This window comes from Ascaphus truei, chromosome 9 (genome assembly GCF_040206685.1).
Source record: "Ascaphus truei isolate aAscTru1 chromosome 9, aAscTru1.hap1, whole genome shotgun sequence".
NCBI lineage: Eukaryota > Metazoa > Chordata > Amphibia > Anura > Ascaphidae > Ascaphus > Ascaphus truei.
The window spans coordinates 27358067-27371425 of record NC_134491.1 but is presented as its reverse complement, the minus strand read 5'-3'; the positions used below and the strand labels follow the sequence as shown (position 1 = coordinate 27371425).

General features: G+C 46.9%; 1 protein-coding gene across 2 annotated transcripts in view; it reads right to left on the bottom strand.

Annotated features, from left to right (window-relative positions):
* Positions 1–13359, bottom strand: part of DEF6 (DEF6 guanine nucleotide exchange factor) — a 45407-nt gene that overhangs the window by 11426 nt on the left and 20622 nt on the right. For both annotated transcript variants that reach the window (XM_075614064.1, XM_075614063.1), the window contains exons 6-10: positions 9060–9168; positions 8226–8524; positions 2286–2452; positions 798–996; positions 232–322 (exon numbers count right to left, since the gene is read on the bottom strand). In XM_075614064.1, the coding sequence (XP_075470179.1) occupies positions 232–322; positions 798–996; positions 2286–2452; positions 8226–8524; positions 9060–9168 (865 nt within the window). The remainder of the gene's footprint in view (positions 1–231; positions 323–797; positions 997–2285; positions 2453–8225; positions 8525–9059; positions 9169–13359) is intronic.

Here is a 13359-nt window from a genome sequence, read left to right as displayed (position 1 = left end):
CTCTGGGTGCGGTGGGGGAGCAGTGTAAGAGCTCTGGGTGCGGTGGGGGAGCAGTGTAAGAGCGTTGGGGTGCGGTGGGGGAGCAGTGTAAGAGCTCTGGGTGCGGTGGGGGAGCAGTGTAAGAGCGTTGGGTGCGGTGGGGGAGCAGTGTAAGAGCTCTGGGTGCGGTGGGGGAGCAGTGTAAGAGCGTTGGGTGCGACGGGAGAGCAGTGTAAGAGCGTTGGGGCACACCTCCCGGGGAGATCGGATGCATTAGCCTGTTCATCTGGACATTCCAATGTCGAACATTTGTACTGGCTTGATGCAGCTTTTTCTGTGCCACCTGAAATGGGAAGGATAGGAGGAGGTGAGAGGGAACGGAGGGTGAGGTGGAGTTCAAAGGAGGGAGAGGGCGATATGATAAGTGAGTGAGGGAGGGTGATGTGAGAGAGAAAGGAGGGGAGAGTTGAGGTGATAGAGCAGGGAAAGGAGAATGTGAGAGAGAGAAGGGAGAGAAGGCATGGAGAGGGGGAGATAATAGAGAATGGAGGGAGAAGGTGACACAGCGACACACAAAATGATGCACGCAGTTATAATTGTTCCCAGTTGCACACAGTGAAATGGTGACAGACAGTGAGAGGAACACACAGTAATGCAGAAATAGTGACACTTGCATCGTGACACACACAGTGATACACAGTGACATACGCACAGTGACACATGCACAGTGACACACACTATGATACACATAGTGACACACAGTGACACAGACATAATGACACTTGAACACAACGACACCCAGTGGTCCTCGGTCTGACCTGCACATCCCTGTCTGCTCTCTCCCTGTCTTCCCTCACGACCTCCAGCTGCTTCTGAGCCTCCTGCAGCTCTCTGCTCTTACTGACCATCTCCTGCTGTAGTTCCTGCTTCTCCCTCTGCGCTCTCTCCACACACTGAGTCTGCTCCTCCCTCATCCTGAGCAGGACACGCAGTTTTTCCTCCTCCTGCAACAGCAACCTGGAGGGTAGGGGCAGAGTAAGAGTGCTAGATGTGTGCACACGGTGTGAGTGCTAGGTGGGTACGTGCACAGTATACGAGTGCTGGGTGTGTACGTGCACAGTATACGAGTACTGGGTGTGTACGTGCACAGCTAGGTGTGTGCATTCACAAGTGTAAGAGTGATGGGTGGGCGCACACACTCTTTAAGAGCACTGGGCTTGATCTGTGCGCAGTGCAAGAACGTCGAGTGTGTGAGTGGTGTAAGAGCACTGCGTCTGTGTGTGTGATGTTAGAGCAATTGGTGTGTGCACAATAAGAATGCTTTGTATGCGTGCAGTGTAATAGCGCTTTGTGTGCGCACAGTGTAAAAGCGCTTGGTGTGTGCACATGCAGCGTAAGAGTGCTTGGTGATCACACACAGTTTAAGAGCACTGTGTGTGTGTAGTGTAACACTCATGCTGTATAAGAGCACCGGGTGTGCGCGTGGTTTAAGAGCACTGGTCTGAGCACACAATATAAAAGTAATTGGTGTGTGCATAGTGTATGAGCGCTTAATGTGTGCGCATTGTAAGGCCGCGGTTACACTGCATGCTCGCACGCGCGTGACCACATGATGTCACGCGTGTGAAACATGAACAGCAGGCTGGAGGCATCGGGAGGCGTGGCGGAGGCGAGACTGTGATGTCACGTTAGTGGTTTGCCCTCATTGGCTGAACCGCTCACGTGACGTGGCCGTCGCACTACAAAAATAATTTAATTTGTCTCCTCCCCAGTCTGTCACTCCGTAGCTCTTGCACACTATGTGTGCCTTCATTGGCCACCATTAATTTGTTCCGGTGGTGCGTGGCGTCACACGCACACGCGCCACCAGTATAATCACGGCCTAAGAGTGCTTGGTGTGTGGAGTGTTAGAGCTCCGGCTGTGTGCACTCACAGTGTAAGAGCGCTGGCTCTGAGCGGGTGATGTAAGAGCTCTTGGTGTGTGCTCAGTGTAAGAGAGCTTGGTTTGTGTGCAGCGTAAGAGCTCCAGGCGTGTGCACGCAGAGCATAATAGTGCTGTGTGTATGCAGTCTTACACTGTGCACACACCCAGCTCACTTACGCTGCGTAAGTGAACTGGCTGTGTGCACAGTGTAAGACTGGTAGGTGTGTACATGCAAAATGTAAGAGTGTTAGTGCAGTGTAAATGTGCTGGGTGTCTGTGTGCACGCAGTGCTGTGTGTGGAGGAGTAGTGTAAGATCACTGGGAGTGTGTGTGCACTGTGCAAGAACGCTGGGTGTGTTAATGTAGGGTAAGAGCACTGTACTCATTCTGTGCTTGTCTATACTCCTCCTCATCCCGCCTTGCTCTTATTTCCTGGTTCAGCGCTTCTTGAAGGTGTTCCTGCAGCTGCTCCAGCTCATGGATCCTCTGTTTTTGACGCGTGGCCTCAGCCTCCTTCATCAGCATCTCCGCCTGCATGGAGGCACGTGCCTGGGGAAAGAGGGACACAGAGTGACACAGGGAGACACAGAGTATGTATGTGTAGCCCCTCCCTTTGGGGACTACTAGTTAGTATATGGGGTTAACAGCCTTTATCGGTTAACTGTTTGGGATCACTCAGGTTACTTCCTTCCCCATCATGTGATGCAGGATGACTATGCAGACAGGGATAGCCACTCCTTTGTATGCCTTGTGACCTGTGATGTTACTATAGGGAGATAGAAGGGTATATATAGCTCCAACCGATGTTCTAGAAACAGGTTCCTCAGAGTTCAGACTGAAGCCTCACCGTTAATCCTGTAAATATGTTTGTGTGTAGTAAGAATGTCCTGTCACCATTTATTGTTCTGTTAATGAACGTGCCCTATATAGTTAGAGCACATAGTAATGGCCCAAGATTGTTGTCTGGCCAGAAGAGGAGAAAGCATGTGCTCAGCATGGAGTTATCAGAGTAGAAGCTTCAGAGTACAATCGAATCGGCCCCACCGGAAAGCCCTAAATAAACTCCCGATCCGACAAATAAAGACTAAGAATGCTACAAGGGAGCAGTATGATATCATAGGCATTACTGAAACATGGTGGGATGAAACTCATGACTGGACAGTTAATTTAAAGGGGTATTCTCTTTTTCGGAAGGATCGAACAAATAGAAGGGGAGGTGGAGTATGTTTTATTTGTTAAACCAGATCTAAAACCTATTATAAGGGATGATGTCTATGAAGGGAATGATCAAAATGTAGAGACCTTGTGGATAGAAATTAGCAGTGGAGGTAAAAGTATAAAGAAAATGTTTGTGGGAATATGCTATAAACCACCAAATATCTGTGAAATTGAGGAAGCTAAAATACATTTGCAAATGGAGAAGGCATCAAAACTAGGTCATGTTTGCATAATGGGGGATTTTAATTATCCAGACATAGACTGGGGCAATGAGATTAGCGTTACAACAAAAGGAAACAGGTTTTTGGGGCTGCTTAAAGATAATTATGTGACCCAAATTATTGAGGAACCAACCAGGAGAGGGGCAGTTCTGGATTTGGTCATATCAAACAATGTAGAAGTAATAACAAATATTCAAGTCCTGGAACATTTGGGTAACCATGATCATAACATGGTCTCATTTGAAATAAATTATCAAAAAACAGATTACTTGGGTTCAACAAAGACTTTAAACTTTAGAAAGGCAGATTTTAATAAACTGAGTAGTAATACAATGGGATGATGTTTTTGCAGGGGAAAATGTAGAAGATAAATGGGCAGTCTTTAAAACATTGTTAGAAAAGCACACTTATCAGTGTATACCCTTGGGTAATAAGTATAAAAGAAATAAGTCAAAACCAATGTGGCTAAATAAACAGGTAGGGGAGGAAATTGACAAGAAGAGGAAGGTGTTTAGATTCTTTAAGTCAGAAGGGACAGAGACATCGTATCAGAATTATAAGGAATGTAACAAAAATTGCAAAAGGGCAATTAAATTAGCAAAAATGGATAATGAAAAAAGGATTGCAATAGAAAGTAAGGTCAACCCTAAAAAGTTCTTTAAGTACCTTAATAACAAAAAAACGAGAAAACAAAATATAGGACCCTTTCAGTGTGAGATGGGTAGGCAGATTATTGGAGATAAGGAAAAAGATAAGGAAAAAGCAGAGGTATTAAACAAATTCTTTGCCTCTGTGTTTACCAGGGAAGAATCAAGTTCAATAGTAGCGCCACAGGAGGAAGCCACAACCTCCATATTAATGACCAATTGGTTAACTGAGGAAGAAGTTCATAAGCGACTTGAAAAAATTAAAGTAAATAAGGCACCTGGCCCCGATGGCATACATATTTATTACTAGAAAACAAAGACACCCTATGGACAGCACTCGTTGTGTATGGTAATGTAATGGTGAGAAACTTAAAATTAAAATACTTTAATTATACTAGTTAAAATAAGTGTCAAAATTGTTGAAATCAATGGACAACTGACAGTGGTAACAAAACACATAAAACAGACAAAAATACACAATACTAAAACTGAGATCTAGGTATTCTAAGTATTCAGTTTTAGTATTGTGTATTTTTGTCTGTTTTATGTGTTTTGTTACCACTGTCAGTTGTCCATTGATTTCAACAATTTTGACACTTATTTTAACTAGTATAATTAAAGTATTTTAATTTTAAGTTTATCACCATTACATTACCATACACAACGAGTGCTGTCCATAGGGTGTCTTTGTTTTCTAGTAATAATTCTGTTCTCTCCTCTTATTGCACCGTTGTTGACTTCACTTTACCACATATTACAGGCTGATGCGAGGGTCTCCATCCCTTTCCCCCTTCCCCCATTTTTGTATCATTACCCGATGGCATACATCCAAGAGTTCTCAAGGAGTTAAGCTCAGTAATAGCAAAACCATTATATTTAATATTCAAGGACTCCATTTCCACAGGCTCAGTACCACAAGATTGGCGTAAAGCAGATGTGGTACCTATATTTAAAAAGGGAGCTAGATCACACCCGGGGAATTACAGACCTGTAAGCCTGACTTCAATAGTAGGGAAACTACTTGAAGGTTTAATACGGGATAATATTCAGGAATACCTAATGGAAAACAAAATTATTAGTAATAGTCAGCATGGATTTATGAAGGATAGATCTTGCCAAACTAACCTTATTTGTTTCTTTGAGGAGGTAAGTAGGAATTTAGACCAGGGTAATGCAGTTGATGTGGTCTACTTAGATTTTGCAAAGGCTTTTGATACGGTTTCAAACAAGAGGTTGGTGTACAAAATAAAGAAAATTGGACTCAGTAATAATATATGCACCTGGATTGAAAACTGGTTAAAGGACAAACAACAGAGGGTTGTCATAAATGGAACTTTTTCAGGTTGGGCTAAAGTCGTGAGTGGAGTACCTCAAGGATCGGTACTGGGACCCCTGCTTTTAACTTGTTTATTAATGACCTTGAGGTTGGGATTGAGAGCAAAGTCTCCATCTTTGCTGATGATACTAAATTGTGTTAGGTAATAGAATCAGAGCAGGATGTAATTTCTCTTCAGAAGGACTTGGAGAGACTGGAAACGTGGGCAGGTAAATGGCAAATGAGGTTTAATACAGATAAATGTAAGGTTATGCATTTGGGATGCAAGAATAAAAAGGCGACTTACAAATTAAATGGAGATATATTGGGGGAATCCTTGATGGAGAAGGATTTAGGAGTGCTTGTAGACAGCAGGCTTAGCAATAGTGCCCAATGTCATACAGTAGCTGCAAAGGCAAACAAGATCTTATCTTGCATCAAACGGGCAATGGATGGAGGGGAAGTAAACATAATTATGCCCCTTTACAAAGCATTAGTAAGACCACACCTTGAATATGGAGTACAATTTTGGGCACCAATCCTAAGAAAAGACATTATGGAACTAGAGAGAGTGCAGAGAAGAGCCACCAAATTAATAAAGGGGATGGACATTCTAACTTATGAGGAGAGACTAGCTAAATTAGATTTATTTACATTAGAAAAGAGGCATCTAAGAGGGGATATGATAACTATATACAAATATATTCAGGGACAATACAAGGAGCTTTCAAAAGAACTATTCATCCCACGGGCAGTACAAAGGACTCGGGGCCATCCCTTAAGGTTGGAGGAAAGGAAATTTCACCAGCAACAAAGGAAAGGGTTCTTTACAGTAAGGGCAGTTAAAATATGGAATTCATTACCCGTGGAGACTGTGATGGCAGATACAATAGATTTGTTCGAAAAAAGGTTGGACATATACCAAATAAGTATACATGGGAAGGATGTTGATCCAGGGATTAATCCGATTGCCAATTCTTGGAGTCAGGAAGGAATTAATTTTTCCCCTTAATGGGGTTTTTTGTTTGCCTTCCTCTGGATCAATAAGTAAGTATAGATATAGAATAAAGTATCTGTTGTCTAAATTTAGCATAGGTTGAACTTGATGGACATACGTCTTTTTTCAACCTCATCTACTATGTAACTATGTAACTATGTGCACCGAAACGCGATAGTGATCTCAGAGAATAGTGTGTGTCCCTCAACAAGGGTCCACCTGAGATAGGGCATTATTGAAGTTATGCATGAGATTGCCTGCAAGATTCCTAACCGATACTAAGGGAAACAAGCATAAGTACATCCCCAGCGTAGGAGAGAGAGCAGATGAGGGAATAAGTGCAGTAGAGGGCAGTGCTTGGCCCCTGTCACTAGTTTTAAATATCTGGGTATATGGTTTGATTCCCATTTAACATTTGCGTTTCACATTGATGCCCTGACATCCAAAACCTATGCCTAACTAGGTGTACTATATAGGAACAAATTCTCCCTAAGCCAGCTGGTCAGAAAGCGCACCGCACAGCAGATGCTAATGCCAATTATAGAGTATAAGGACATAGTATATGGCTCAGCACCCCAAAATCCCTTAAGCAAACTATATACCCTTTACAACTTAATATGCCGTTTTGTCCTACAATGTAAGTACAACACACATCACTGCAGAATGCTCAAAGAACTAGATTGGCTATCCCTTGAGCCCAGGCGCAAAGAACATTTTCCTGTCTTGTCTTCAAAAACTTTCTGGGCAAGTTACCCAACTATCTGAACAAGCTCCCCACCCCTACCACATACAGCACTTATCACCTGAGATCTGACTCCAAAATAAGGTAGAGTGTGATGCTCCAAAATTAGAAAGAGTTCCATCTATAACATATATTGAGCATGATAATCCAGATGACAATGGAGTGTCCAGGAGACATACATGAATTCACAATAGGGAGGGATGTGTGTCTAGTGGTGTTCACTTGACAACCACAAATGTGACACAATCATGAACACCCAACCAAATATAAGTGTATCAGATAATAAAGTTGCACAGGAATATATATATATATATATATATATATATATATATATATATGACAGGGCACTGTGGCCCTTTACCTGTGTGCTTCTGAGGACACTCCAGACACCAGGGGCGTGCAGTACATCCAATGGTAGATTCCAGTAGGTAATAGCAGGTGATGAGCAGCACAGCCAAAAGAATCCAATTTCCAACTTGAACGAAGAAAAAGGAAAAAAGCGAGCAACTCCAAAATGGCAATAAGGTCAGGTTTATTGCAGGCTAGACAGGCAATAACAGGGCCACACGAACGCACCTACGCGTTTCGTGCAACAGCACTTTATCAAGGTGACAAGATAGTACATATGCTGCCTCTTTATACATACCTGTACGCGACGGACAACTCAGGTATGTATAAAGTGGCAGCATATGTACTATCTTGTCACCTTGATAAAGTGCTGTTGCACGAAACGCGTAGGTGCGTTCGTGTGGCCCTGTTATTGCCTGTCTAGCCTGCAATAAACCTGACCTTATTGCCATTTTGGAGTTGCTCGCCTTTTTCCTTTTTCTTCGTTCAAGTTGGAAATTGGATTCTTTTGGCTGTGCTGCTCATCACCTGCTATTACCTACTGGAATCTGACTCCAAAAGACTGTTCACGGCTCCAAGGTTCAACAAAGAATCTGTCCGCTCCTCCTTCTATCCCTCCTTTCCCCTCCTTTCCCTCCTCCCACTCCACCCTCTCTCTACTCCCTCTCCCTCTTCCCCCTTTTTCCCCCTCTTTCAACACCCTCGGTCTCTCAACTCCCTTTCCTCCTCTCTCTCCCTCCCTCCCCTTCACTATCACCCCCCACTTACTCCCACTCTCTCCCTTCCTCTGCCTTCCCTCTCTCTACCCCCACCCCCCAACCCCCGCTTTCCCACCTCCTCGGCCTCTCGTAGCTGCACTTCCAGCTGTCTCTGCATCTCCTCCTGCTGCTCCTTTTGCCTCTGTTGTTCTTGCTGCATAGCTTCCTTCCCTCTCCTCTGAGCCTCCCGTAGCTGCTCTAGCTCCTGCTGCTGCCTCTCCTGCTCACTCTGCAGCTCTGCCATCCTCTGCACCTCCTGCTCCCGTGTTGCTCTGCGCTGCTCCTTCTGCTCTCGCTGCTCTCTGCGCTTGCTCTGCAGCTCACGGTGCAGGGAGGGTGAGCTTGACTGCTTCAGGCGGATTGCTGTTTGGATGGCTGTGGGGAGGGGAGGGGAAACTGTGACCCTCTGTCACTTTATGTCACCCTCGTCCAATTGTCACCCTCATCCACCCTCATTCACCCATCAGCCTCGTTCATCTGCCACCATCGTCCACCTGTCACCCTCGTCCAGCTGTCACCCTCGTCCACCTGTCCCCATTGTCCACCCTTTGAGAGGTAGTCTCACTGTCCTCTCCTGTGAATGTCGCCCTCCTAGGGACTCTGTCTGTTGTCACTCTGTCACCTGTCACACACACCATCAACCTTCCAGAGGAAGTCTCACTGTCCCTCCTGGCCCGTCACCGTAGCAGAAGCTGTCACACTTTCACCCACTGTTATCCGTCCCATTGAGTCACTCTTCCAGAGGCAGAATTACTGTCACCATTTGCACCCTGTCACCCGTCAGACAATGTCATCTATCACACTCTGTCACGCCCTCACCCCTTCCTCTACCTATTCCTTTTCTGTTCCCTCCCTCAACTCTGCTGTACCTGTCCCCTCAGGCCTCCCTGCCCTCCTGTCCCCTCTGTACCTGTCACCCACTCCTGTCTGTGTTTGGTGTCAGAGGCGCTCATTTCATGAGTTTTTGTGGCCGTTTTAATGCAGAACATGCAGCGCCGGCCGTCCCGATCTGGCAGAACCTGGTAGAGGCAGATAGAGGAAGGAGTGGTTGTGAGCAGTTTATTTGGGGGTCCCGTGTAGATATTAGATATACAGTATATGGGATTGTCACGATGACATCAAATGTTATCAACACATTTATATTTCTAGGTACTTGATTGAACAGAACAAGTTGCAAAATAAATTGTGATTTATTTCCTTAATAGACAAACACACGACATCTGCAGAATACACATAAAACACACTCACTGGGATCAGGAAACGAAATAAATTGTCCTTGGAACGAAATAAATGGTCCTTTGCTTGCCAGTGCAAGAAATGCAGCCTTGGTTTTAAAAGTCCTGTGGTTATGTGGTTGTTAACCCCTTCACTCCTGGACTGGTTGCTGCTGTACTGGAACAAAGTCTTGCATCTTTACATCATGGATTAAAATTCAGGAATCACACTGGGAAGCCACAGTTATAGACTGGGCAAAGCTATCTTTAACATGTGGATCCAATCCCCTCGTGGGAACAAAAAAAACCACGAATAGCCAAGTGACCCACAGTTCATAAGACCGGTCAAAAGGGCTGTCCGGTGGGCAGGGCGCATGGGTCAGGTTGACGCCCATGCCACTTAGCATACCTGGGCTACACCCATTTCTTGGGGCCACTGTGTCTGGTCTCTGACTTAGAGGTGTCACTAGCCTTTACATCTGCTGTGCATCAGTATGCCAGTATTGTATACATTATGGGCCTCTGGGTCTTGTCATAATTGACACTCTTTTAGACAGGGAGACTCCAAATCTGTGGGAGCCTTTTGAGGCTCCATCAAAAAAATAATTACAACCCTTTCAGGCTTGGTCATAAAAATACCGAAGCTCATTCACCCATATCACAGCTGGATGTCCAAGTAATTCCTGCTTAGACTTACAAAAAAATACCTCTTGCCCTACATTTAAGATCTTCTATCATGTGTTGGTTAGAGGGTATGGCAAGCAATGCATCTTGTCTTTTACCCTCGCAGACAGGGAATGGCCTGCACATGGGGAATAAAAATGGTGGGGACAGGGCAACAACAGTAATGCATGGCAAATCAGGTATTAACCCTTTCCTCCCCATCACACCTCCCCCACTCAAGACGCAGGGACTGCCCTGACCACCCCGTCCGGTGGTTGGGCTCACCTGCCAGCTCTTGAAGTTAGTAAGTCCTGAGGGCTGTCCTGGTGGGAAAGGCCATCAGCATTACCATGCTCACTTCCCTTCTGGTGCTGGATGGTGAAGTTCCACTCATGTAAGGCAAGACTCCAGCGCAAAAGTTTAGCATTTTCCCCCGACACCCTCTGTAACCAACTCAAAGGATTGTGGTCAGTTATTACTGTGAAATGTCTGCCATACAAATAAGGCTGTAACTTCTTTAGAGCCCACACTATAGCCAGACACTCCTTCTCAATGGTGGCATATGACACCTCTCTGGGCAGCAGTTTGCGGCTTAGATATACTACCGGGTGCTCATCGCCCTCCTCCCCCACTTGGCTGAGTACAGCTCCAATGCCAAAGTCTGAGGCATCAGACTGCACCAGGAACTTTTTTGCATAGTCTGGAGCAGCACGTATAGGAGCGCTGGCTAGTGCAGTCTTTAATGCCTGAAACGAGACCTCACAGGCAGGAGACCAGACTACCAGCACAGACTGTCGCTTCTGGGTCGTCAGTCAGGGGTTTAGCAATGGCGCTATACTGAGGGACAAACTTTCTGTAGTAGCCTGCGGTGCCTAGGAAAGCCATGACTTGCTTCTTGGTTTTGGGAACGGGCCACTGCACCATAGCTTCCACCTTAGCTGGTTCTGGCTTAAGATGCCCGCCACCCACTCTGTGCCCTAGGTACAATACCTCTGCCATCCATACTAAGCACTTGGTGGGTTTCAACATGAGTCCCGCTTCCCTAATCCTGGCTAGCACCGCAGCTACATGCACTAAGTGTGAGTCCCACGAATTACTAAAGACAGCAATGTCGTCCAGGTATGCCCTTGCAAACCCTTGCATACCCTCCAGCAAGCGATTGACCAGGCGTTGAAAGGTAGCCGGTGCATTTTTCATCCTGAATGGCATCAGTAGAAATTCATAAAGGCCACTTGGGGTAATAAATGCAGACTTCTCTCTAGCCTCCTGGGTCAAAGGAATCTGCCAGTACCCTTTACTGAGATCCATAGTCGTCAGATACAGTGCCCCTGCGAGTTCATCTAACAACTCATCCATGCGGGGCATGGGGTAGGCATCTGACACCGTGTCCGCATTGAGCTGCCGGTAGTCCACACAGAACCGGGTGGTTCTGTCCTTCTTAGGCACCAGGACTACCGGACAAGCCCAAGGGCTCTGGGACGGTACAATTACCCCTGGGGCCAGCATCTCTTCTACCTCCCTCTCTATACTGCCCTTCACCTCTGCTGACACACGCTTATGCAGAGGTCTCAGATCCCCTGTCGGCACTGGGTGTTCTGCAATGTGTGTCTTCCCTGGCTTGTCTGAAAACAGAGCCCTATACTTCTCTAGCATAGCACTGGCATCTGCTCTCTGCCTGACACTCAGCTGAGCCCCTATCTCCACCTGCTCTATGGTACCTCCCTGCCTAGCCTCCCCCAGGAGATCAGGGAGAGCATTGCTCGCCGGATCCCCCATCGGTGGGCTGCAAATGGCCAGCACCGACGCCACACTCGGTGCTATGTACTCCTTCAGCATGTTGATGTGATAAGTCTTATTTCTCCCTGTCTCAGCATCTACCTGTACAACATAGTTGCACTCGTTCATCATTCGCAGTACCGGATACGGTCCCGACCAGGCAGCCATTAATTTGTTCTCCTGAATGGGCTTGAGAACAAGTACCTGCTGTCCTGGGATGAACTCTCTGCTATGGGCATTCTGATCATACCAAGTCTTCTGCTTGGTCTGAGCAGCCCTAAGGTTGTCCTGTGCCAACCCCATGAGCATCTCTAACCGGTCTCTGAGGTCTATCACATACTGAAGCACAGAAGCATCAGTAGTGGTAGTCTCCCCTTCCCATCCCTCACGGAATAGGTCCAGAGGTCCACGTACCTTGCGACCATATAGCAGCTCAAAGGGAGAGAAGCCTGTGGATTCTTGCGGTACCTCTCAGTACGCAAACAGCAAATGCTGCAGGTGAATCTCCCAGTCTTTTCCCTCTGCCTCTATAAATGTTCGCAGCTTCTGCTTCAGGTTACCATTGAACCTCTCACATAGTCCATTGGTTTGGGGGTGGTAAGGGGTTGTGCGCTGGTGCTTCACCCCGCACGCCTCCCATAGACACTGGAGCAATTCACTCATGAACTGCGACCCCTGATCGGTTAGGATCTCACTAGGGAAACCTACCCTAGAAAAAATGGCTAACAGAGCTTTAGCTACTGCGCTAGCATCAATACTGGCAAGCGATACCGCCTCAGGGTATCGGGTGGCAAAATCCACCACCGTGAGAATGTAGCCCTTTCTTGACCAACTGGGAACCATGAGAGGTCCCACGAGGTCCACAGCTACCCGCTGAAAGGGTTCCCCTATTACCGGTAACAGGTTCAGGGGTGCCTTCACACGGTCACCCGCCTTACCTACTCGCTGGCAGGCATCACAGGATCGGCAGAACTCTGCCGCTTCACTGGATGCCCCCGGCCAGTAGTAACGCTGCAACAGCCGGGCTCGCGTCCTAGCAACCCCCTGATGCCCCACTAGTGGAATGGAGTGGGCTACCCGCAACAACTGCTGCCTATATTCCCGGGGTACCACTAGCTGTCTCTTCCCCGTCCATACCTCATCTAACCCGGTGGTCCCTTGCTCTCTGTATAGGAGCCCGCGGTGCCACAAGAAGTAATCAGACCCCTTGCTTGGCTTAGACTCGGATGCCCGCAGTCTCATGCTCTCCAAGCTGGGATCAGATCGCACCGCATCCCTAAACTGGGCACCTAACTCTGGCCACCCCCCGGTCACATCTGAGTCAGGGGGACAGGGAACAGGTACAGAGAACAGTAAGTCAGTGTCAGAAAGCGACTGAGTCTGGCTTACCTGTCTGGTCTCTGCAGACTACTGGAACTGTAGGTCCCAAATGCAGGGGGACAGGGGCTGGTTCTGCTACGATCCTTGCTGACTGGCTCCTGGTGATCGCTGCAACAGGTGCCAACTCAGTGGTAAAAACACAGGTAACGTGTCCTAGGTCGTTACCCAGCAAGACCT